Source organism: Corvus kubaryi, unplaced genomic scaffold, assembly GCF_017639235.1.
Source record: "Corvus kubaryi isolate FWS band 111438036 unplaced genomic scaffold, C.kubaryi_AGA036_p1.0 37300, whole genome shotgun sequence".
Lineage (NCBI taxonomy): Eukaryota > Metazoa > Chordata > Aves > Passeriformes > Corvidae > Corvus > Corvus kubaryi.
Genome location: NW_024581093.1, coordinates 2,466,043 through 2,493,148, shown reverse-complemented (window position 1 = coordinate 2,493,148; position 27,106 = coordinate 2,466,043). Strand labels below are relative to the sequence as shown.

The 27,106-nt window shown below is 41.2% G+C and overlaps 1 protein-coding gene across 2 annotated transcripts in view; it reads left to right on the top strand.

Annotated features, from left to right (window-relative positions):
* CDH13 (cadherin 13) overlaps positions 1–20,118 on the top strand; it is a 446,705-nt gene extending 426,587 nt beyond the window's left edge. The window contains exons 13-14 of one of the 2 annotated variants that reach the window (XM_042027121.1): positions 799–1,014; positions 14,708–20,118. In XM_042027121.1, coding sequence (XP_041883055.1) covers positions 799–1,014; positions 14,708–14,715 — 224 coding nt within the window. In that variant the 3' untranslated portion in view covers positions 14,716–20,118. Of the gene's footprint in view, positions 1–798 lie in introns of both variants that reach the window. The other variant, XM_042027120.1, reaches the window with a different exon arrangement.
* The last annotated feature ends 6,988 nt before the right edge of the window (positions 20,119–27,106 follow it).

Here is a 27,106-nt window from a genome sequence, read left to right as displayed (position 1 = left end):
GCTCATGAAACTGCAGAAGGTTTGTATGTCAAACTGTGGCACAAGTACATTATTTCTTCTTAATGTAGATTATTCCTATTTCTTTTCTGGAATGTATTATTTATCTCTGCCACACTCCAGTCTTTTAGTTCATGTCACAGTCTTAGAAAAAAACTAAAGATGGATGTGATGGTTGTACCTGCCTGCAGGACAAAGGGGAGGAGCCTTTTTCTTGGCTCTTCTCCAAACATCAAAGCACCCCTCTGTAACACCCTAAAAGAATTATCACACCCACCTGGGTGCCAACAGCTGCTGTGACCCTCAGTTCCCCAGGTGCAGCAGATCTGTGGGTTTGGAAGGGGCTTTACTTCCCTTCCCTGCCTTCTCAGGGAAATTGTGAGAGTGGTTCAGCAGCTTTGTACTTCCTGGCAAGAAGAGTTATTTTTTCCTTTGGCAAGTAAATTTATTCTCTCTTCTTGTTGTTTTGGGGGTGACAGGCCCTAGCATTTCATTAGTATATTCATTTTCACAGGCAACTTCTGCCAATAACTTTTAGACTAAATAATGTATTTAAACAAAAGGGGCTCTTACAAGTCTTTCTTTTGGTGGGGTTTGGAATAAGTTTGCAAGTAGCTTTCAGTCCATGAAAGAATTTCAGTTCTGTCTCTTCTTCCCTCCAATTCAATTATTTTTTCTTAGTGTATTCTCATTTTCTTCCTAATTTCCATAAATAACTTTGACATGTCTGATGTTGCTTGCAGATTCTTCTACCTCTCCAGACAACCAACATTTGGCTAATTCTCCCCTCATCCTTTGCAGATACTCATGCCCAGGTCATCCTGCTTCAAAACCTGAAAAAGGCCAATTATAACATCCCCATCTCAGTGACAGATTCTGGAAAACCTCCTCTGACCAACACCACAGAACTGAGATTACAAGTGTGTACCTGCAAGAAATCCAAAATGGACTGCAGTGCAACTGATGCTCTCCATATCAGCCTGACCCTAATCCTCCTTTCACTCCTCAGTTTATTTTGTAAGTCTTTTGCTGAGCTGTAAGTAATGAAGTGTTGTTTATCTGCTCATTTGTACTCTGCACAAGAAAACCCTCCAAGGGAGAAGTTAAATTCATACATTGATACCACAATGCATAAGTTTGGGCTCTTTTTCCATGCGGGAGTAGCTGTGAGAAAGATGGGGGGAGGGTTTTTTAAAATAGTCAAAAAAAAAAAAGTAATGAATGCCTGATTGTCAAATTAAGAAATAGAAGCAATAATTTTCAAAAGAATCAAAGAGAATCAGAGCTAACATATGACAAACTAAGAAGTACCAGCTGTAGTAGCAGATTTGTGCAGTGCTTTCTTTCATCTCTCCCCACTTGAATTCAATTCAAACCCAGAAAGAGGAGATTAAAGGTGTTCGTGTAACAATGCCTGTTCTGGGTCACCAGGAAAATGAGGACTGTCTGCTTCAATCTACTCCTCCACATAAAATGTACAAGTGACTGGAACATGAGGAACTTATTTAAGGTTCTGGGCTTAGAACCACCCAGAGCTGATAATCAAGTGGCCAGTCTGGGTTGGAGGGCAGAGAGAACTGACAGGTAAATGAAATTTCTGCTGCTTCTGAGAAAGCTTTCCAAACAAGATTTACAAAATTCCTAACTTGAATTGGAAGAAGTGGAAAAAAAATTAAAATTAAAAATCCCAGAATGACTCAGAAGTAGGAATTCAAAGCTGTGGAGTCCACAATCTAACGTGGGTGTGTCCCTGGCTGGTCCTGTGACAGCTGCCAGCAAAATTTTTGATGCAGTGTTAGTTTTGAATTCCTAATCTGTTTCAAAGGCATGATAGTAAATTAACTATACAACTCTGATAGTAAATCTGTTATTCAAGGACTGCTACCATCATCTTATGTTAACAGAATACATTATGTGGGGACTTAAAACCTGAGCCATGGTGAAAGGCCTTTTATTCTCCACGAGAGAAAACCTGCCACGAGGCAGGGACAGAGGTCAAGGGAGAGATCCTTTACACATCTGAGGCTTAGTGTGTGCTTGATTACACATCCTGCCCGTTTTTTTCCTTCTCGTAGACTCCTTTTATCCCAAAAGGTTGGCATGAAGGTCATTGTGAGTGAGCTGGTACTAGCTAAGGTTTGTGATGCTCTTTGAAGATGAAAAGGACTATATAAATGCTAAGTGCAAATTCATGTTCTTAGTCTCAATCAGTGACATCTAAAGTATCTGCTTTGGCTTTGGTTCAGCTGTTCTGGGTTTAGTCTCCTGGAACCAAATGCAAACTTCAGCTGTTAGGAGTAATATGTTAAAAATATTTGACAGGGTGTGACACTATTGCAGCAGTGATATAAATATGCAGCCCATTGATTCAAATATATTCTTGTTGCCACTTCATAAATGTTGCTGCTGCTACACTAGGCGTGACTTTCACTGCTGGAATTACTTTCTTATCTGACATGATTTGCACTTGGACTTTATTTACATTAATGCATCTGCTCAGAATACAATGAGGTAGCGAAAAGCTTTTTGCTTTGGAAAGTTGTTCTTTTCATGTTGGTTTTTTGCAGCCCTCACCAAGAAGTCTGATCATTTTCCTTAGGCTGAATTATAAAGCCAGTTCTAAGTATTGGAAAGTGCTTTTTGAGTTGCTCTTCTTGGCTACAGGTCTTGTCCAGCTCAGCTGTGGGTGGAATGCAGCCCCTGGCATCCCAAGTGTATCCCATAGCTGCCATTCCATCTCTGGAACTGTTACCTAACCATGCCTATGCAAAGCCAGCAAGCACCACAGCTCTCACGAGCACTCTCCTCAGGTGTGGATGACTGCATGGAGACAGGAAAGAATGAGGCTGGGAGCCAGTGAGAAGAATGTGGTTCTGTGTTTGAACTTCCCTGAAATGAGCTGGTATCACCCCATTCCCAATTCATTTCCACACACAGATTTTTTATAACCGTGATTAGCTCCATTGCAATGTTTTGTATAGTCCAAATATTTATCAGAGTAATCAAAGATTACGATGCCATAAAAACAAAGAGAACTTTAGTGCTTATTGAACAGATGAAACGTCCCATTTCTAGTGGCAAGTTATGGGTTTAATTTTAGCAAAAGCCCTTACGTGGCTCACTTTGCTCCCAGTGTTTGTGTTTTATGAGGCTCTTGTTCCTGGGAGGTAAATCCTTCAGTCAAATGAACTTTGTTATTCATGCCAAAGTATTTCTTTTTGTATTTGACATCTGGTGTGAGGATAGATAGCCCTCGGAAAGAGCCGTTCGTGGGAAAAGAGCTCTGCATGATTATCTTTCCTATAGAAAACATCTTGGTATTATCATTTAAATGGTGCAATTATTATCTATACTTAGAACATGTACCTCCTTCGTAAATCATGAAAGAAGTCAGATGTGGCAGATTTCTGAAGTGTCTGAGCACACAAGTGAAGAGCCTGATAAAAACTGAAATGGATGCAAAACCCAGCAGTTTCTCCCATTCTGGAGATGCCCTACTGTGCTCACTATACTGAGGGATAATGTGATACAGACTGCAGAGTTGCCCAGAAGCCCTTGGAAAGGTAGATATAGTTGGAAGAAAAATTGAGGAGTTCACGACAGCCAGAAATACAAATGATAAAAGGCCAAACTATAGGGGCAGATTTGTGTGACACAACAACGAGGTGCCTGGTGGAATTAAAAGATGATGAACACAAAGTTGATTGGGAAAAGGAGCATCTTTGCGTATTTGTACTTAACCTAATTACCACTGGGAGTCAAGCTGGAACGGCAGAGAGTGGAGAGGCAGAGGAGTTTCCAAAGTTACAATAGGTAATGGTGACAAATATTGGAAAGAATCCTGTCACTTGTCATTAATGCAGACCCCATGTTTAAGATGAGACTTCATGTGGTGGCTTTTTGTCCTCTGCCAGCTTTTCCTTGCCATTACTGGAGATGAGGCAAGGAAAAGTTCAGCTATAATTCAGAATTTAGTAGTTCAGACTGAGGAAAAAAAATGGAAAAAACAAGCTGGGATACTTGTCAGGGAGGGGGACTACAGCAATCAGTTACTTGAGGAAGGGAGTGAGCAGGGGAAAGTGAAAATCTGTCAGGAGCGTGTCTGGTGCTGGCTCTGAGGTTGTCCATGGTGTCCCTGAGTGCTGCATTGTCTCAGTCATCTTGTGTTTCCAAGCTAAAACAGCTCTGTTCAGAATTAATGGAACCAAAGGGACGTGCTCAACACCACCAGAATTATAAACAGGCTCCCTCTGGAAGGCTCCTGAATGTTTTAAGTGAGAGAGAAGCTCCAACATTCCATAAGGATGAGGGATGGAAATGGAGGCAAAGTGAAACAAGCCAAAACCGAATTTGTTCGTATTGCCATAACAAAGTCAGCAACAAAATCTCCCCCAGGCCCTGCAGGAGACTGAGAAAGAGCCACTCTGGCTAGCAGAACGAGGCTTTAGAGCTATTACAAATTATTTATATTATTATTGGTATTTAAAGGAGTATTTGAATTCTGGGCTTTTGATTTTATAATAACTATTTCACTTAATTGCATAATCATAGAATGGTAATTGCATTTCATATCTTCTTTTATATTCTACTGACATTAAAGGCCACGTTAGATTCAAAAGCGTGGAATGAAGGGAATAAAAGAACAACCAAAGGCACAATAGTCATGTCAGGAATATTTTACTTAAATTTCCTTGCTATAAAGAGACTGGGATTCGAATACTCACACTGAAAAAAACCCCAATTTTTTATCTTTTTTGACTATCAACCATGGATAAGAAGCTTTCTTTGTTCACCTGGCCAGTGGACTACAAAGCTGTAAGTTGACTTGAACTGAAATAAATAAAATGTTCCATTATTCTGAACAGAAAGTGAGGTGCCAGACTACAGGGGAAATGCTGCCATAAAGAAATTAAATAAGCTGGAGGTCTCTACATTGCAATTAATTTGTGAAAGTCAGGGTGAAAGGCCTCAGGTGTGTTTGAAAAACAGAGACTTGCACAGATGTCTGTGCTGCGATTGCAAAGAAGCCTTAGAGATACCCCTGAATTTAATTTCCTATTAACTTCCACAAACTTTTCCTATTTAGAGCTGGCTGTCCCTCACTATATTGTTTTTTTCTGATTTGAGGAATGCAGCTACAGGGCCAATAGAGAAAACACAGGTTGGGGTTTTTTTTTTCCCCCCTTGAAAATGATGTATTTGTTATTAAACCGCTACCACAAAACAAATCGAATTATATTAAACTGGTGGGTTTGAATTTCCATGAACCTGGACAGGCAGAGTTAATCCTGCAGCGTTATCTCTCACCCAGCTCATTTTTCAAAGCAACAGCAGCCCCTGAATCTCTTGTTTACCCCGTGTTATTTGTGCAGGAACATCAAATGGCTGAAAAGTGAAACAATGCATTCCTGAATGGCACCAGAACAAGACAAATCAGAGCAGGTTTCAAATGGAACAGACCTTTAAGGTCACTGCTCTTTTCATTACCAGCACAGATTCGTTACCTGCACATTCCCACTTTTCAGCCTTTATTTTGAGTTACTTGGCTTAGTTTGAAACAGTCAAGTTGCTTTTTTTTACTTCAGGACTCAAAAATTCAGTTTTTACAGTAAAATTTTTGGGTTTTCCCAAGAAAAAAAGAAAAAGTTCATCCCTGTTCCATACAGTTTTGAAGAGGAACCATCAGAGGAAGGGTTCCCAGTAGGTGAATTTGCTAAACCAAATACTTCTTGTTTGTTTCTTTGTTTTGTTTGTTGGGTTTGGGTTTGGTTTTTTTAGCATTTTAGGTTGTCTTAGCGCTTTTTAATCTTCTACAACAATTTTCTACTTTTCAGAGTAGTGTTATTTAAAAATAAGTTTTAAAAAAAAGATCAGTTTAATTAACAAGAGTAAGGAAGTTTGCCAGATCCATTTTCCCATTTCTGAGAAATGAAACGTCCCTACTTTGGCTAGGATTACAAAAACCATCAAAATGGGGAGTGTTTTGCTATGAAAGGTGCTTTATTGGGGTGGCTGGGGGTTTTTCTGCACTGCTCTAATTTGAGTTAGATTGGTGCACTAGAGAATTACCATGTAGGTACCTAAAGTATCACCTAAATTATGCTCTCCAAGTAATTTGAAACTGCTGATATTTAGTGAGTTCCAGTGGTGTAAATCTCACCTCCCAAACCCAATAATAACAGCAGCAATATCCACTATCACTCCTTACCTTTGTTACAGATCCTTTGGCCCACATTAACATTATTATTATTTTTGCTGCTAATTATCACTAAAATAGATGCTTTCTTCCATGCCTGTATGAGAAATACACCATTTTTATTTGTGTCCTTAACGATTTTGTTTGATTATTAAAGAAAGGATGGCTTGGGGGTTAATGGATTTCTTCAATTCAAGCCAGCCTTGATTTGAATTTCCTTGTTAACACAGAGCTGTGTCCATTCTTCTGATTCCTCTGCAGGTTTATTCAGTCCTGCAATGTATTGTACAGTTGGCTTTGGGAGCCCACCTAAAGTTAATGGGGCTTGAAATGGCCCAGAAATCCATATGGATGTCCATAATTGGAGACAGGATGTTTGTACACCCGGTCGGAGAGACAAGACAAATAGAAATGCCCCCAAATTGCACATCAGCATATTTAAAATGTGTTTAATAACATTACATTTTATTGAGTCAATTATGTGGGAAATGGCATTTTACACACATTTGAAACCGTCCAAACATGCTCCAGAAGTGCAGAGGTGAACAAATAGGACAGTTCAGAAGCTGTGTGTTTGGAATGCAAAAGGGAGCCACGTTAGCAGCAAATGCAGCTCCTTCCCTAAGAGCTGCAATATTATTCCTGGTGGTCATTCTGGAGGCACGAAATGGACATTTAAAGAGAGTGGTTTGATAGGCCACTTAGTGTTGTGAATTCAAGTGAACACTTTTATGTTTTCATTTTCTCAACAGTACTTCACAGTAATTGTTGATATATAATATTTTGTGTTTCTTTTCTGAACAACTTCTTAAAGCCACATAAATATCGAATTTCAGATAGTTATCATCAGAACTGCTGTGGAGTGGCCTATGATTAAAAACTAGCACTGACTATATGACCAGTTGAAGTATTTTTTTCTGCCATTAATGGTCGCTATACACCACAGGACATTTGTTTCTTTTCACTGTGTCTGTCCTTGGATATTTCCTCACTCTATAACATCCAAATAGCTCAATGTAAACAGCTTTCTATTCAGATTTGGGTGGGATATTAAAGATCAGGAGGAGATTTGTTGTGCCTAAAGGTTTGATGGTGTTGCCTTTGCTTTTGTAATACCCAGTGGAAACTTACAGAGCCATTTAAAGGGCCACTGATGTTTGGAGCATTTCAGACTACATCTTAAAGCCTTACTTTATCCATATAACTGATTGGGATATGGCATTGGTTGGTATTTAGGTAAGTGCCATGCTCAGGAGTAGTTTTTCAAAGAATTTGAAATGAGCAGGTTGATACCAACACAGCCAACCCTGGCAATTTTCTAGTTTGGTTTTTCCTTTTCTGTGGCTTTTAAGCATAATACATTCCTCTAGTTTTTATTCTTTCTCAATAAGAATTTCTTCAGATGATTAATTTAGGATTTCAAGAGGGGTTTAGCCTATACCTACAGATCAGAATGTGTCTGGACTGTTCATGTCCTACTTATTTAAAACTGATGGTAACCCGTGCTGTGCTGCTGTGGGAGAGGAGATCTGACTGCCTGAGCAGTTTCCACTCCTTTAAAAGGTGGGCTCCCTGCTACAGCTGATGCATTTCATTCTCAGCATCCATATGAAGAAATCAGCAGACTTGTTCAAGGCTGCTATTGCAAAACTGTACTTATTCATTTCACTTGTTGAATATTTTCAACCATTCAGGTCAATTTATCAGATTAGAGCATGGGAAAATATCCACAAAGGCTGCAGGCAGCCACCTCTGCAATTGTTTCATTTCAACAGAACTGAAAAATGAAGGAAGCATTTGTTCCCTATTCCCAACATTGCTTTGGGAAAGTATCCAACTGAAATTCACATCAATTTAAAAAAATAATAACAGAATACATCTTGGCCATTCTACCCTAAAACTACCCTGCCTCCCACTAAGATTCTTCATGTCCCTGGAGAACAGGAATTACATTAGAAGATGTTTTATTTGATAAACCTAGGGGAGCACTGGGCTGGGTAGCACATGGCCTTGTATTTCTAAGCAAGGAGAGTCAGAATTTTACTTCACCTGAGCAATTTTTCTTTCAGAGAGTGTTTCTTTTATGCACTTCTTAAGAACAGCTCATTACATGGGGACATGACAGGGAAGAGGAGAGGCCCAAACGAGGATTCAGCAGTGCCCTTGCCAGGGTCAGAAGAGCACTTTGGGTTCCACCAGCCCTGCTTTGGATCTGTCACTGCAGCCTTATAATAAAATACAGAAGTAAATATTATAATAAGTATAATTATGATAAATTAGCAGTGTGAGACATATCTTCTGCTGGTGTCACACAGGTGAAATGATTTCAGCAGCAGGAATGTGTCCCCCATGAGAGCTGGTGAGTTGGGATTGGCACATTTCCCCTCTGCCCTGCCAATTTGGGCTGGTTGCAGAGCACATGGCAGCATTTCAGTTTCTGAAGTTAAACACTGACACTGATTTACGAGAGCCCACTGAAGCTCTGAGGAGAATTATGAGACACTCATTTCACACACAGCCCTAATGCACACGGTGCTTTTCCTATCATTAACAACTTTGAAATAATTTCTCACATAAATGGGAAACAAACTGTGTGTGATGTCATAAGCTGCAAATTTTCAGGATAAACTCATTTACTTTTGTAGTCCTTATAAACTTTTGCCCAGGGTGTTATGTCCAGTGCGATCATCAGTTTGCTCTGGCTGATATTAACCCCAAATTTCTTAATAGCAGGATTGAAAACACAGGGGACCTGTCTGGAAACAGTCCTTCAAATTCAGTGAGATTTGGGGTGAAATTTATAATAATTTATAGGCACAGGGTGAATTTATAGGCACAGTGTTTCACACTGTGAAACTTCTGGTGTTGAAAGTTACCCATGGCAAATCACCCAGTGATGCACGTGAAAATCATTTCTATTTTCCTAAGTTCAAGGCTAAACTAATAACTATGCATCTAATTAATGACCTTTCCTAGATGGTAAATCCAGGAAAGAAGGACCTGGATGTTGATTAGCTGCCTAATCAGAAACATGGTGCTGATCTCTTCTATCATTTTTGTTACCTCTTTAGCATTACTGAGGTTTCAATAAAGTCCATGATGTAATGTAGACTTTTAATTATGCCAGATTAATGTAATATTTCTGATGAAAGGGTAATTGAAAGAAATGGAGCATGCATGAGCTGAACTCCAAACTCCAGCTGTGTTAACTCTCTTATTTTAATGGGAATTAAAGGATGAATGCATTTTGGGTAAAGCTCATCCCTGTACAGAGGGTCAGCGTGAAACTTAAATGTCTTTAATTTTTATGAGGTTTTAACTGCAATGTAGAAGCAGAATCTGTGTAATAGAGGGTGAGCTTGGTCTCATAAGGAACACATCTTTCAAAGGCTTTTAATTACTCAATTTAGACCTGTTTCTTTAAAATAAGCAGGGAATTGAGTCACTAATATGTAAATATATTCAGAGAAAGCTCAGGCTGCAGCAGGGAAAGCTGGGAAACACCAAAGCATTTTCTGAGATCAGAAGTTCTGCAAACACCATTGCTAATTGGCTGATGGGAAGAGTTCTGCTGGAATAAGAGCTCTTGGCAGCCTGAATTGTAGGGAATGAATTTACATCCTACCAGTTGCTTTTTTCCTGGAATGCAGATTATGAAATCTTTGTCTTAAATGATGTGCTTTTCCTTCCTTCATTTTCTCCTGTCATGTAGATCAACAAGAGGAGCAAACCTGGAGTTAGCCCACTGTGAAAAAGGCTGAAAGGGAGCTGTAGTCATTGAGGAAGCCAATATTAGGAACCACTTGGGCTGAATTAGGTGGATCGCACCTTTTCAAACCAAATCAGCTTTTGAAACCCCAGTTCAGGGCTGTCCCTGGGAAGTTGGGCCACCAACACCAGCTCTTCCAAATGCAGTCAACATCAATAGACTTTGGTTGGAGTAGAAAGAGGGGTTTTGTTCCATTTAGGTTTCTAAGTCATGAGTCTCCCTGCCCTGAACTGGGTACTTAGACCTATATCCCCATAGCATAATTATTATTAATAATGCTATTAGTACCTTAGATCCAGATAAAATCCACAGTGTTTGTCAGTTTTCTTGACCAGCACAAGCAAACATCCTCTTCCAATGCCAAAGCACTGATGCCAACAGCCACCAGCTGTTTATAAGAACCTGCTGTGCTTTCTCATCTGAGCCCATTGACCAGAAATGTAATAATTCAGAAACACATGGCAGTAACCCTGCCTTTTTCGCTACTATCTCACTGTTATCTTAGCAGGAATGAGGCTGAATGTGTCTCTCAAAATTGGTGAAGATCACATTAGAGACTCAAATGAGAGATATTTCTGGAGAAATAAGTTCCCTGTAGCTGTGCTCACTTAGGTGCTGCTGGTGCATCCCCAGATTCCCAAGAGGAAAGGTGGGAGGGACCAGGTAAGAGCAAAAATTCCCACCCCACACCTTTGTGGCTTGAGTGCCTTGGGCAGCAACTCACTTGTTGTAGGTAATTTCTGTCAAATCTCATCTAAACCAGTGCATGGCGTGTAATAACTCTTGAGTGCTGAGGCCAGATATGGAGACAGGGCTGATAAAAAGAAAATAAAATAATTACTAGGCCTAATTATCATTAGTGTGCAGATCTAAACCTGCCAGGCACAGGCTTACCAGGGCATTAAGTTCTTAAAGGAAATAGTTCTCATTGATCAGCAAATGTGCTTCATGCATGCGTTATTTGCACATTTAATGCTCACAGTGTTCCTGAAATGCTAATATATTTTATGGCCTATTGCCAGCAGCAATCATCTTTAAATCATATGTGTTATAAAATACATAAGAATGGGTTAAAAAAAAAATTAAAAACCAGTGCAACCCCCTCGAAGTGAGTGGATAAACACCAGAATCCTCCAGGTGAGCTGGTTAGAGCTGGAGCTCAAATAAGAAGTAGACTCTAAAAATTTGGCTCTGTGAGAGCATTTCTGGAACTTTCATTTGTTCCTTCTTTATGGGTACAATAAAGAAAAAGAAAAGCCAACATGAAAACTACAATTCCTATACTGGAAACATTAATAAACATTGGAAATCCAGCTGGGAGAACAGACAGGTGTTAAATAAGGACCAGAGGCTCACAGCTCCCCAGTGAGTTTATAACAGAGCAGTTGTGTTGGTTTCAGTGGACTTCTTCACATTCAGGGTTGAGTTTTCTGGGCAGTACTTTGGTTATCCTTGATTTCTGTAGATTTTATGTTAAGGGAGTTACTGGCCAGAATGTTTGGCCAATTAACACCTTGCATGGCTGTATCAGACTCCTTGCAGAAAGTAAATTTGTAAACTGATGCTCTGTTATTAACCACAGGCACTAAAAGACTGATGCTCTGTAGGACAGAAGCAATTTCCAATCCACTTTGTGTGCAACAGAAAGAACCAAGATAGATTTGATCTTGCATATTCTTACTCACCCAAGATGGTTGGCTACTGAAATTTTACAGAGCATAATTTTGAATGTTGGATCTGATTTTCAGAGGCAAAAGCTACTCCTTTAATGATCCACCTGTGCAGAAGGGTCAATCATCATTAATGGGTTCCAGGCAGTCCTTGGAATCAGATAATTCTTTTAACACACCTTCAGTCAAGGTTTAGTTGAATTCAGAGTGGTCTTGGCACCCTTGGCCAGTGCCAAGGGTTTCGTGGAAGTGTCAGCAGAGGCAGATGTTGGGACACAGCTTTCTACAGAAGGTGCCCAGGTTTCTTTGAAATCACGTCAGGGAAGTTGTCACCACGGGCTGTGAATGAGAAGAAAAACAGGTCATGCAGGGATAACCCAGAAATGTGCAGGGAGAAAGAGGCAGAGAAGGAGCCACAGAGATTTTGTCAAAGTGGTAGAGCAGGAAAATGCTATGTACAGCACAAGGCTGGCAGGAGATGAGCACACAGCAGCTTCAATTTGTCAAGGGCTCAGAAGAGATGCTGCAAACCTAACTGAGAGCCTGGGTAGGAGATTTAGCTGTTTGAATGGCTATAAAAGCCCTTTGGGACAATGTGTGAGAGAGAATCCTCTAGATTGACATAGCCTAAATATACAGGCCTCGAAAGGAGATTCCATGACAAAAACCTCCTCTGGTTTGTTTGTGCTTTCAGGCTCGAACAAGAGGCAGGATGATGGTGTTGTCCTGAGCAATCAAAGGACTAGAAGGGAGTGCTTTAGGGGGAAGATTTAAGAGTGGAGTTGTAGCTGTGCAGAGCTGTCAGCTAAACATCCAAAAGGTATCAGAGCCAGAGGCTGACATTTTAGACTAAATGGAAAAGCAGGAAAAGAGAGTAAAGTCGCAGAACTGCCAGCACCAGTGTGATTGCTGAGCAGGAATGGATGGTGCTGCTGGGAAGGGGAAGAAACCAAAGTGGGGGGAAAAAAGGCTTCCTAAAAACACTGGACTGGAGGAATGAGGCAGAAGGACAGGCTGGAAAAGTGATTAGAGAAATCATAGTAAAATAATAGGAGGAAACTGTCCCAGGAGCCAAGGGAACATCGGATTTTCAGGCATGTGATGAAATGGATCAAAGGCAGCTGCTGGGTCAGAAAAGATGAAGCTGAGAAGCAATTTCAGTGGAAAAAAATCTAGGCAGGGATTGGAGGTGACAGAGTAAGGAATGGGGCAGTGCTTGCAGAGGCAGGTGGGGTAACAGGGAGGATCAAGGGCTTATTGTGAGAGAAACTGGCCTTCAACAGACAAAAAACAGCAAAGGGAAAAGATTCGTAATTAAAGCTGAACTAACTAGTTTTTGTACACCATTTACTCGGGAAAGGCAACGTGTATAAAAGGTAGAAACATTCATTACATCTGTCAATATAATGTAAAATATACAAACTTTTCTTCAGGTGTGCACATAAATCACCAGACCCTGCCCTTTATTTACAGGCTGTTCGTGGAGCAGTTCACTGGCTGCTCCAGTTGGTGGGATATTTATAAATTTTGATCTGGCAGATTTCTCTGGTGATGTTTCAGCCTGTGGATTGTACAGAAACTCAGTGCCACAGCTGCTGTGCATTCATCATGTGCAAGTGCCTGTCCTTAGCAGGAAGACCTCCAAGGATCTCCTCAGGATTCAGAGCAGCTTCGTCAATCCCAGAGCCAGCATTAGTTCCTTTGAGCCAGGATTAAACAAACGCCCTTCGATGACACTAAGCTTCGTTGGGATCTGGAAAGGCTATTTTTCAGGTGGTCTGTGAGATCAGAGCCTCAAATTCTCTCTCTTCACTGCCCAGGAGATCAAGTTGTTTACAAGAATTTAGTTCTAGCTGGAATCCCTAATCCAGGTATATCCAAACTTTGGCAGTCATGACCATAAATCTCCTATATGTGAGTCTGGATCCTGATTTTGTGGCCAGACCTTTTCTTTAAGCAGCATGCTAAAATTTTATCCACATGCCAAGCAATTCCAGATTTGGAAATCTCAGTTAAATTTCTCACTTCAGTGAGCCCCATCCATCAGGCCCTCTGCGGATTTCTTACACTTAATTTGTTTTATTTACCTTTGTTTACCAGAAGTGAGGTGCTACAGGGAAGGGGCCAGGCAGGTGTTGCCATCCAGGTGCCTGCATTGCTGCAGAATTCAATATTAACATCAATTCAAATGACAACAAGAAAGAAACAGATAAAGTTAAACAGCCTTATCAATAATTACATTAAATTCGACTTGCCCCAAAAGGCAAACAGATCATTAAAAATTTTTAGAAGGCACAAACCAGCACCTAACACTGACCATTACATTTCTGTGGTTGTGACAAAATTATCAATATTGCAGTATTACAATCATTTAAGTGCACAGATGCAATAAATATTAGACAAACTTTTGCTGAGTGAGTTTTGATGTGTCCTCCCCCTGGTTTTATAGGCTGTGAGGTACAGCTAGTGCTGGATTTGCTCTTAAACTCTCCTTTCTTAACTTCTTTACTGCCTCGGTATTATCTCTTCCATCTAAACCAGAATTCAAGTTGTGCCACCTTCACTTCATTTAATAAAAAACCCACATCAGTCTTATATTTCTGTAACAATATTGATATGATACATCAGGCCTTTTATCCTCTGCTCTATTCACAAGCTGTAAGGCACAATCAGAGTGGTATTTTTCAAAAAATATTGTTTGTTTGCTCTTTGCTTGTCAGGGTGTGCGGGGAGGGAGGGACTGGCATTTCCTTGTTCTCCTGCACAAATGTAACTGATGGAGGTGTCCAAGGCAGGGATCAGGTCCTGGCTTAGGATTTATCCTCATATTTCCACACCACATCTTCCAGAATTACACCACAAAGGTCTCTGACTGCCCCACTGACATTTTGGGGGTTTCCTCTAGGAGATTTCTGCATTCACAAACAATTGCTTCTGGACCCAGGTAATTGATATTTAACTGCTGGCAGTGTACGTGCACTCAGCCAGCTGCTTGAGTGGGGGAAAAGAAACCCAAACAGTTAAAAGATGCTGTGATTTGCATAGCAATACTCACCCCCATCTCCCATCCTTTAGGTCTGTAAGAATTCCTGCCATCTGAAGCTGTCCTACCAAGTTGCCATGGCAACGAGAAGAAGAGAAAAACCGTCAGATCTGAAGATTGCAGTTTACAATTACTGTTCTTCACTCCTCGGCCTCAGTTGCTCCAGTTTAGTTTGCAACCTCACTCAATCTGTCCCACTGTACCTTGGTGTTCGACAGCCTCCACCCCTCCTCCCTTTACCCATGGATTCCTCCTGCAGGACACAAGGTTTACTCAAAATTTTCTCTGAATGTTAAAAGACCATGACATCCAAACCCAACCTTGGGGGAGCAGAAAAAAAAACAAACCAGATTGACTCCATTTTTTTCTATCTGTTGACTTGTTGCTATTCAACTGTTCAGAAAATATTTTGTTGTGGGTTAGTATTTGTATATGTATGAGTGTATGTATATATATATATTTATATAGAGAGAAGAGTTATACCACAGGTTTAGCTTTTATAAAATGTTCATCTGGAGTGTGCAAAGGGAGGGAGCAGAATAATACAGCCACAGATGAATTGTAGCTGTTCCACCATGGCTAAGCCTGCTGTGTTTGCTGTTTAGAGCGTGGCCAGGAGGAGCGAGCCCGTGGCCACCCCACCCCAACCAGGGCACCGACGTGGCCCTTCTCGTACCTCAGGTTCAGCAAACAAGAAATGCAAGTCCCCAGGGCTTGTTCCTGACCTGAACTGCTCTTCTTGGGCCCCAGAGGGAGTTGAGGATGCAGGAGGAGCAGCCAGCTGTGATCCGTGTGCAGCTCAGCCTGATTTGAGGGGCTCAAGGGGTGAAACGTTTGCTGGGGCAGGTGACAAAATGTCAGTGAGCTCTGCAGGTGAGAAGCTGAGTCAAACAGCAACGCTCAGTGTTTGCCAGAGCACTGGTCTCTCTCTCAGCCTCTGTGCCAGGAGGAGCACAGGTGCCCTGTTCTATAAATACCCTCACAAACACACAAATCCATAGTTTTGGGTATATATATATACATACATACACACGTACACACAGTTTCCAGTTAAGAGTAACAAGAGCATTTCTTTGTGTGTGTAAACTTACCACACTCGTTTGCAGACATGGGAAAAAAGGGTGTTTGTTCTCTATGAATGTGGATCCTTTTTTATTCTGTGAGCATGTAAGGTCAAAAAAAAATTCCTTCTAACTGTATGAAGATGATCATCTTGTTAATAAACTGTAAATGATCCATCAAAGCTCACACCAAATTTTTATAAAATTAACACAAAAAGTATACTAGTGACAGACTGTGGCTTTTATTAGAGCTTGCCAGTAACTAGGGTAAGTGTCTTAGAATATTTTAATAAACTTGCTTATTTAAAGTTTAAACAAGAAAGCTTCCTTATGCAATAGAACTTTGCAGCTGCATTCCTTAGTTAGCATTTTTACAGTACTTATGGGTCATACTCTATGGCATCCTTACTACAGTGAGATTATGAGCATATCTTCCACACCACGTCTATGTTTCAATAGTAAAGATTTTTGGAAACATTAAAAAAAGTCCAAACATGCATTTAGTTTCCCATAATGCTACACTAGGTATTAAATGTGTGTTGGTGGTTAAAATTTGCTGTACAATAGCTTTTTCTCTGACTTCCTGTATTGTACCAAATATGAAACAGGTTTTTTTTCTTTCTTCCTTTTTTTTTTAATCAAAAGGAGTAATAACAGCAGCGACAGAGGAAAAATGAGTTTGTGTTGTGAGCTTTCCTAACGCTGTAGATTACTTGATAAGATATGAGCTGCCTTCAGACCAGTTTTTCTCTTCCAGCTTAACTCCTGCAGTCCTGACCAAGTAAAATCTCCCCCTGGTCCCTGCAGGAGCTGCTCGCTCTGTGTCACCAAAGTGGCACTTCAGGGTCAGTGGGAGCTGGCCAAGGACACCAGGAGTGGCTTTGGCAGCTTCAGGCATCCCAGCAGGGAAGTGCCTGATCCCAAACATTACCATGGGCACGCTTCTCATTCTTTCTCCCTGCCCATACCTTGTAATGACCACGTGCTGCTGCTTTGCCATCAACAATCACATCTTTTTTTAAAAATATACATATATTATTTTCAAGTAAATTTTTTCCAAAAGGAACAATTCAACCAGTGTATGGCACCTCTGGAATTCCAACATGTATGTTCAATGAATGCACCCAAAGACTTTCTGCACCCTGTGCTTGGAGCTAAGAAACCTCTATCTTGAATAAAAGAAATTATATTACCCTCCCCCACAAATACTCTTTTCTACTTGGTTTTTTCCTCTCTCCACCCAGCAAAGCCCACCTCTGGAAAGACCCCCTTGACTTTAGGGTCATTTCTATCGAGTCCCAGAGAAATCTCCCCTTCCCTGCTTTAAACCAAGGCTCACAGAGCATTTGGCGAATCATTCCAAGGGCATCCAAAATGAGGAACAAGGAAAAAACTCTTCTGCCTGGAGCTACACCAACAATGGGAAGACTCTTCCAACCACCCTGTGCCCAAGGAGAAGACCTTTCTTCTTGGATCCACTGCAACTTTTTGATGTGCAGAGGGATCAGAGTCTGGCTGAAGCTCTGACCTGAGGTGCATCCAACCCTCCATTCCCATTTTCCCTTTATTTCTGCTCTCACACATTAAAGCCTCCCAGCCTTTCCCAAGTGTCCCAGGCTCCGCAGGGAGCCGATCCCTGTCCTAGCTGACCATGCCAAGAGAAGATGAAGCTTCCATGTTAAAGTTTCTCCCCATTTAACACAGATTGTGGCACGTTCAGAGCGTGACACATGTGAGGAACCACAGCAGAATCTGAGTTCTCCTACCTGAATAAAGGGTGTCATCTCTGGCTCAACAATCCGATGTCCATCTCCTGAAACAAAGGAACAACAATGGTTTATCCATTTTTCTACAATATAATGAAAAAGCAGAACATTTACAAAACTGGTTGTGTTATTTCCTAATAGTTGATTATGTTTAACATTTGTTCAGCCAAGCTTGCTGTTTTTATAGCACGTCCCTTATTTCCTACCCAGCTGTTTTAGTCCCACCAACATTTACTTCAGTCTGTGTTTGTAGATCCATAAATGCTGTCTAGAGTCAGAAAGGCAGTGAACTTGTTGATTATCACTTTGTAACATGCACAAAATTTTTTTGTTGGTTAAAACCATTTCCCTTGGAAAGACTATCTGCTGTTGAAACAAAAATTGGGAATAACAATCAGTGAGAGGGGTTTATTAGCAAGAAAAAGGTCTTGTTCTTGGTGTTGCTAACTGAACCCTGATCTGTGCTTCTCGTGTGTGCTTTTCCAATATGCCTGTGTGCATTTATTAATGTCCATTTTGTTCAGTAGCTGTAGGTCTGAAGAGTAAAAAGGGAAACGAGCTGCATTTCCTGCTGGGGGTGGAGGAGAATTAGGTAAGAGTGGAACACGGGTAACACACTCCCTGAGCCCCGTTCTCACCATGTGTACATTGCTGTAAATCAAACAGAAACTCCTTCACGAGAACTGGGATTCAGTTAATCATATTTAGATGAAATTTTTCATCTAAACCTCCCCACATATTGCTTTTTGCTGTGAACAGCAAAGCTGCAAGATTTGTCACAGGATTGCTGAGTGCTTACGCATTATCAGAAGTCTGGGGTTTGTGACATCCAGAGAACCTGAGCCACCCACAGGTGACTCGTGCCCTTCACTGACCACCTGAACGTGTCTTTTAAGGCTCCCAGAATAATTTGGTTTAACCTTTATTTGAAACGGCCAAATAATTTGTCCTGGTCTCTTACAGAATAATTTTTTTGGATCACTACAATACAAACCTCATTTATTAAATTATGGACTTACAAGCAGTTTGTAGGGCTCTATCTGAAATGCCTTATCACTACAAAAAGACATATATTATACTGACAACTTTTGTCTTTCATTTGCAAAGGCCTCTTGTCTGACATACAGAGAAAGCTGCCAATTTTCTTCTCAAATGTTACTAATTCACTCGTAGCAGAATTCTGTACAGAAATAATTTTACCTCACTTGGTCTAAAGGCTAAGTTACTTTCAGAATATGTTTAAAAATGTTTTATTTAATTTAAAAGAAGAATAATTATATTAAAGTCACATTGGCTTGAGAACACCAAGTCTAAAGCAAAACTCTGCTCCTGTCTTGCCTTTATTGCATCTCTAGAAACTCTCTTGTCTGAGAGATCCCATCCAATGCTAACAACAAGAAAAATAAAGTAGCAATTATTTTCTTTCCATTAGCTCTGTGCTCTATAATCTTTAGAAGCAACATGGTGTACATTAGTAATTATCATTATAACCATTCTATTTAAAGCAGATGTAGCTGAGTCTTTCCTACATAAAGCACATAACCCACTGACTGCCCCATTCTATTGCCTCACACCAGGACACACGAGCTGGTTTGGGTTTGTCCCAGTGGAATGGATGCACTCTCCCACTCTGAGTGGAAAGTTTCTAGTTGCACAACTGCTATGTGTGTATATATGTAGATATATAGAGATATACACATATAAATATATATATAGTATAAATGCAGGTGGAAGGAGACTGGCACAACATGGGGACTTGGAATAAGCAGTTTAATTCCCCCAGTTAGGGATGAATTCATGAGATAAGGGACAGTATGGGCTACATGTTTTGAACCAGTCTGCTTTAAAGCCAACTAAAAAAGGCAAAAAACCCACACTCTAAACCCTAGGCTTATCCCAACTCTCCTGTTGTATTTCTGCCACCTTGAGCTGTCCCCTCGTACCACAGTTATATCATTTGAAGATATGCATCATTGTTTACTGACTCATATTTTTGTTGTCTGTGGATCAGCAGGTCACCAGTAGTGGAAAGGGAAGGGTTTAGAGCCAGAATTCCTCATTCCTGAGCTTTCAGTGGGATAGCTGCTCGGGAAAGTTTCGTCCAGCCTTGAACATTACACTCCTCCTCTGCATCAGCAAGTGACTGTACTCTGTAATTTGGGGTGAAATGAATGCAGTCTAGAGCCAGGCTGGGTGTTTGGATGTGCACACACCCCCTGCCTGGGACTGGGACTGAGGAATAAATCTGTGTCAGGGGGACTGGGATGGGGAACTCAGCACAAACGAGTTGTGTTGTTGCTGCCATTTCAGCCAGAACCCTCCTGTACAACCACATCTACCCCATAACACTATCTGTCCCTTTAAGTTACCATCAAGATTTTTCTTTTATTATTGTTTTTTTCTTTTTTAATAGTTCAGGCAAGGAGAAAAATATTTTGTTTGATTTTCAAGATGCTTAATTCAGCTACTTTTCCAGTCAACCGTTCCTTTGGGCCCTAGTTGCTGAATCGCTTGCTGTTTCTGAGGTGTAAATAAACGTTTTGATTTATGATGTGGTTGCAAAGAAACTTGTAATTTATTTGTGAAATGCTCAAATAAAGGATGTATGGGCTTTTACCTTCTGTCTGGATGTAGACCTCACTGCAGGAATGGAGGGCCATAAAATGACCTCCAGACTGGCAAAGGAATGGAATAACCTGTGTTAGATATCAGAAACCCCAGGGTGTTCTTAGTGAAAGAGAGAAATTGAAGCCTTCACCTCACCACGATGTGGTTTGAGAATGAGAATTGGGAGCTTAAAGAGGTAAATAGAATCACAGGGAGTGGTTTGGGTTGGGAAGGACCCTAAAAACCATCTTTTGAATGATCTAAAGATCAGGGACACCTTCCACCACACCAGGTTACTCGGGGCCCCATCCAAGCTGGCCTTGGACATTCCAGGGGTGGTTTGACCACACAAGAATAACCTTTTATCACACAAGAAAGCAGCAGCTGAATATTTAGGCAACAATAATTTGCCTTCTAAAGCCCCATTTCCATTACAGAGGTTGCCTTCAGCCAAACAAAAACCAGATGTCTCCAGGCTGGGCTGTGGCCAGGAACTCTCATGGATTTTTGTTGCATTTCCTTTCTGCCTCACCTGGTCACCCTCCCCACCCACCAGCATCAGTTCAGCTTAGAGTGAACACAGACACAGGAACTGCACAAACAACACAGAACAGGCTGAACAAACCTCTCTTTACCAGGGGATTCTTGTTCCAGCATAAAGCTAAAGCCTGTTGGCTTTCTGAAGGTCCTCTGAGTTGTTTTTTAGATCTTCTAGGAAGTTATCTAAAGTGACAGAGCCACATAAAGGTAGAAATTCTCTGAAAAGAGCTTTTTAATACCTGTTGGAATAGAGGAAGCTGGGAAGAGAGGGCAGCAGTTGAAGGAAACATTTGAATACAAGCCCCAGCAGCTTTCTGTCACCGAGACCCACCTCAGCTTCTGGCTGTTGCTGAGGCTTTATCAGACTTTGAAACTAAAGGGTTTTTTCATGTAGTCCATAATAAATAGCGGATGAAAGAGCCTACATGAACCTTGTGGTGTAATTGAGCAAAAGGTCATTACCTGAAAGCCACAGCAAACGTGCGTCACCTCCTTTGGTCTCAGCTCAGATCATTGCCCTAAACTAATGCTGTGCCTTGTACCTTGAGAGAAGGTTTGAAACAGCACAAAGCTAAATCATAAGCAATGAAGCATTAACAGAGAGAGAAAATGCTGAATGGTTTTTAGCTGGGGGAAGTTCTGTGCTGCCCTTTCAACCTTCCTGTGTCTCATCTCACCCCATCCGTTCTGGACTGCAGGCTGCTGTTAGTTGGTAACTTTGCACAGTTCAGCCCAGTTATGGTTTTTTCCTCCAGCAAGAGTAAATCAGAACTCTGCCTTCAATACAACCTTCTTACCTGCAGAAACAAAGCAAGGGTCACTGCTCCTGCTGCAAAGCCTTTGGCAGGCTCAACCCCCACACCTCTGGCTGGACTCTACTCCTCCTCCTGCCAGTGCCTGCTGACCTTTTGCTGCTCCTGTGATTGCTGCAGTGAGTGACTCCAGTCCAGCACAACCCAACCACCTGTGGCAGCACATCTCACTACTCTGACTCATTCCCAGTTTACTGTTCCATATCCAGCTGTGGGGTATTGCCACCAGTTCTGTGGCTGGATGCACTTTCCAAGACAGGCAGTACAAAACAAAAAAAGGTGTTTAATTAAGCACTTGATTACTGCCAGGTATGCTGAAAACTCAGAAGGTAAAGCATAGCTGGACATTTGTAATTAAGTGTGTCATATAATTAAAACCAGGGATTATAACCTGCCTTGGGGTTGCAGTGTGCAGTGTTGGCTTGGCTGGCACCAAGGAAAATAGCCTTTGGTGGGATTTATGCACCTTGTTCCCACTGGAACCACTAAAACCCCAGAAGCCTAAGAGCTGAACACCCCCCTCCTCCACTGATAAAATAATGATAAAACTATAAAGTATTTCCTTTGGTTTTAAGTCATCATGAGCTAATACACACACTAAATTTTTTTCCTACATCTCCAAGGTAACTTAATTGGCATCATCTTCCATACTGAGCAAAACCAGCAAAACCTCCAGAGAACAGGGGCCCCAATTAACAGATTCCCAGCCTTTCATATCCTTGATTGCTGAAAAGAATAAGGACAACATGGGGGATGTGTAATTCATGTGGGGATCACAGAGAATGTGACAGAGCCCGTAGACAAAGCACAGTAGAAACCATATCTTGCAATAATTAGAAAAGCCCTTGTTACAAGGCAGTGTCTAAAGGCAAGATTTAGGCTTTTTGTGCCGTTAAATTCACATGTACAAGCTGTGACCATTAACTACATCGTGTTAGATCTACCCCAGTGCTGGGGAGCCCAGTCACAGCACCTGGCAAATTCTGCCATTATTACTAATGCCAGAAACTGCATTAATCCGTGTGAAAATGGCTTGTTCTTGGATCCTGCATGGAGAAATCAAAGCAGAAATGGCTCTAGGGAGTAATCCTTTGAGCTGGGCAAGCCCTCTGTACCCTCAGCCCTGCTCAAACCACCCGGGCAGTGGAGCCAGGTGGAGATTCACCCTCCTGGCAGGGCAGCCACAGAGCCACAGTGCAGAGACAACTCACTCCAGCACCTCTGACAGGCACTGAGCAGGGAGCTGGAGCCTTCCCAGAGACCCACACTGTGCTGGGCTGCCAGCCAGCATTGGTACAAGGTGATTAGACACCCAGCAAATGAAACAGCAGTTGTTTGTGCAAGGTTTTTCCTTTGTTTGGACTTTTCCCCTCTTTCTCACCCTCTGGCCTCAGCGCACTGATGTCCAGCCATCACTCCTGCACTGGTGTTCTGGCTTGGCACCTCGTGGAAGACCCATCAAGGCTCTCTCTTTCATCAGTTCTGTAATAAATCCGCTTTTAATTGCAGTTGTCTGTCATCACTCACACACCTGGGGAGCTCAGCCCTTCCTCACACTCTTAATTCCCATTCCTTGGCACCAGCTTCTTTGTTCTTTAGCAAACAAGCTCCTGGTACCTGAAGCAAATGCAGATGAGTGTTGTGCTCAACTCTCTTCTGAGCTTGAGTGGATGCAATCCAAGGCTGGTTTTCTTCAGGTCTTTCTTCAATTTTGGGCAAAGTCCTCTTGCCACTGCAGCTCTTCGTCCTGCCTAAGCTAAATAAGTGAGAGAAGCATTATGTGCAGTTAGGTACCATCGTTTAGTGAAGGTACAACTCATTAAAAACAGAGTTAAATAATTAGGTGTAATAGATTTATTGTTCAAATCAAAGGAATAAAATATTTATACATATAAATGTAAGCTGTTAAGGTGATGAGCTTCATTGTTACATGCACACGCAAAATAATAGGCTATTTTTTAATTGCTTATTAAATACTGAATACTCATTAAAAGCTCAGTTCATTGGGAAAAAAAAATACCATGCAATTAAACCATAGTACAGACTAATTAATATGGGATTTGGGGCAATTCTAATACCTTTAAAGAGGTGGAAGCAGGGACAGTTGGCAGCATGGATTTGTACCTGGCAGATGGGTTTCCTTCTACTTTAGGGTTTTGAGAAGGTTCTATTTCTTGGTTTCAATTTCAAAGGAAATAGAGGGGAGTGAAGTGGGAGTCTTTTCTGTGTGGGTGTCCACAGAGTCTGGATAAAAGATAACAGATTCATCTACTTACCCCATAACACAGCCACCTCTCCCTTTGTTTCTGTACAGACCCACTCTTGGCACTCTGCATCTTTCCTTTAAACAAATAAATTTGAAATGCCCTGTGATTTAACAACAGAATTCTCAGCCTACTCAGCTCCTCAGCCATGGAACACCTTTTCCCTTTGGGAGATCCCTGTAAGTTTGTTCTTCTCAAAGGCTGTTGTGCCATGAACCATTGTTACAAGCTGCCCAATTCCCTGTGGGTCAGAAGATATTCACCAGATATAAACCAGACTCTCAGGGGAAGGAATTTGGTGCTTTTCTCACAATTGAATTGAAAGAGGATGCAAAATTTCTGAGGAAACACCACTGAAGGAGCCTGCTAGCCCCTTTTTTGGTTCTTTGCTTGCATTTTAAGTCCTCAACCCAACAGTTTTCCTGTTTAGAAGTAGGATGTCACAGAAGTCAAGACAGTGAAAATTTGCCCCTCATTTTTGATAGCATTGGCACCACAAAGAGAGGTAAATAGCAGAGAGAAATATTTGCTGAGAGCAGTTGTTTACACCCAAACCCAGGATGGGTTTCAGATGAAAAACCAAACTAAGGTTTACTGCTGGTGCTCCCCCCTGGAAATCTGAGCCTTGTTGTGCAATTTGGTGGGAGCTCACAAAGCAACCAGCTCTGGTTTCCACCCTGTGGAGGTCAGTCTTTCATTACATAACACAACTTTAATATTTGCTGCTCCAACCAGAGCTAAAGCACAGGTCTAAGATGTTCTGGGCATCTGAACTTGACTGGCCTGTGGTTTTGGGAACCCATCTGAGTCTTGCTTTACACCTGAGCACATTTACACCAAAGCACGAGACTGTGAAATCAGCTCAGCTTTGATGCCAGAATTTTCCCCCCAGTTTGCAGAGCTGTAAATTACTCTGCAGGAGGACACACTCTGATCTGATGTGGAAACACTGTGGTTTTTAGCTATGGTAAGGAGCAAAACCCGTTCACATGTTCAAGAGAGTGTCACTGGCCTAACACAGTGGCTTCTTCCAATCTCTCCCTTGTATTTCATTCTTGTGTTTCTCTGTTAAAAAATTAATAAAATCCCCGTTGATTTAGGGCTGTAGGAGATGAAAGAATTCTTTTTTTTTCATGTCAACACTGTGCAGTGCTGATGGAGCCTGGCAACAGCTGAATCCTGGCTCGGGCTCCTGCTCTGTGTTCCTTATTAACGTTTTGCTTGGTTGTCCCTGCCAGAGTCCCCTGGACATCTCTGAACTCTGAGAATTGTTGCAAATATTGAAACGTCCAAGTGTGAAATGAACTGCATGGAGCCCCTGGGAACCTGTTAACAGTGTATTACCAGTAACCTCGGGTTCACAGCAAACAACAGGCACCTGTTCAATGGGAAACATGTTCCTAAATTGACACTCAATTATCGCCGCATATTTTAGCATAATTTTTGCACTTTATCTAGGACCTACCAAGAGCCTTGAAAGCCTGGTTATTAATCTAAAAGCAGCCCACAGAAACCCGAGACAAAAAGGAGACTATGAAGAGCTGGAGTACACAAATAGTTCAGCATTTTAAGAGAGTTCTAGAAAAAACTCTGGTTTATGTTGCAGTTCTGGTTTAGGTGGATGGGAATTGAGATAAAAATTTCTAGAAGTCAGGTGCTTAATCTTAATAATTACCTCTAAGGTACCATAATCATCTAAGAAAGGTTTCCTAAAAAAAAAAACCCCAAAACCACAAAAGCAGCAACAACAATAAAAAACATGAACAAAAAACCCCAACCTCTCAAAAAAAAGAAATTAAACTGAAAAAAGAAAATAGTAAAGAGTGCTCCAGAAACCTCACTTGTAACCACAGAATACCTTAAACATTCAATAATTATAGTCAACATTTTTAGACTGGGTAGCTAAAACTTAATGTCTAAAATAATTTTAAAAGCATTACATGCTTTCAACCATTACCTGCATTATAAATAAATTTGTATTTTCAACAGCTTACTATGAAATTAAAAGACATGTCTATTCATCCAGTGGCCCAGGAATGAGTGCAGCCCTAAAAACCAAAATAACCCAGCTCTTACTCATATATACAATATATATATATGTATATACTCATATATACAATATAGGGGCTGCGAAGGGATGTGATTTCAAACTCAGCTGACTTTTCCAGAGTTAATTTATACTTTTTATAACTCCTGCAGCCTGATGCAAACTGTCACTGAATAATGGTTAATGACTAATGTCCTATTCACCTTGGTCTTCTTCTCCCTGATTATTGAACTCCCTGGACAGTAGGATGGGGTATTTGTACTTTATGTTAATTCCAGGCAAATTTAACTTCCCAGCTGAACTCAGAAGCCTCCAGAGTGACTCTTTCTAGCCACAAACAGCTATACTTAACCTTAAATCCTATTCTTCACATCCTTCATGAGTGGAACACAGAATTATTCCAAGGAACGAGCATTCCTGAGGATGGGGAGGAGAAGGGAAAATTTGCCATGGCTGAGTGAGTTATATTGAATCCTTGGTAGCTGAATTATTGTCGCCCATATGCCACATGGGATAATCTGTGTCTGAAAACACCTTCCACTTGTAGGGACTGCAGAGCTGTGCACCCACACACATTATATAAATGTATATACTCCTTATATGCCTGGCTTGTTTCAAATTAAGCTTCTCAGAAACAAGCAGAAAAGCCAGATAATGGAGCCAGGTAATTTGCCTCAAGCAGGCAGGTTAAACCACAAATACATATTATTCTTTATCATGTCCCAAAATATTATTGAAAATAACCACCTGAGCTATTACTCAGAATGCTTTTTTCTATTCCAGCAGAAAACTACCTTTGTGTTAACAATGCAAAAAATTCTGGAAATTGCATTAAATAAAATTTTATGCCATCACAGCTGGAAAGAGATTTTAGCAGGGAGCTGTTCTGGCTACCAAGCATTAAGATAACCTGGAAGAGTTCTCTGCTGCTGTGGCCTGGCTGTGGCAGTTTTAGGTACAGACACCCAGGAATGGTTTAGGGACACAATTTTCACCTTGTAAGAGCTGTAGGGAGCTGTGGTTTGGGGTGCAATTTTCTGACAACAATGTGTCATTTGGAATCTGCAGGTTAAACATACAGAGATATGTTCATAAGGGAATTTTATTCTGCTGGGCACAGGAGACATCTAGAAACACAAGCAGAGAGACTGCACATTTTTCCTGATACCCTCCTCTTTAATTTTTCTTCCTCTAATCTTCTTGGACTTCCCCTTTCCCCCTAAAAGTGATGCTCAAATAATCCTTTCCTGCTTTCTTGTTAGCACTTCGGATCTATGTTCCCCCTCGACATCTGCAGTCAGGCAAGTCCCGCTGACACCAACACAGGATTTTTA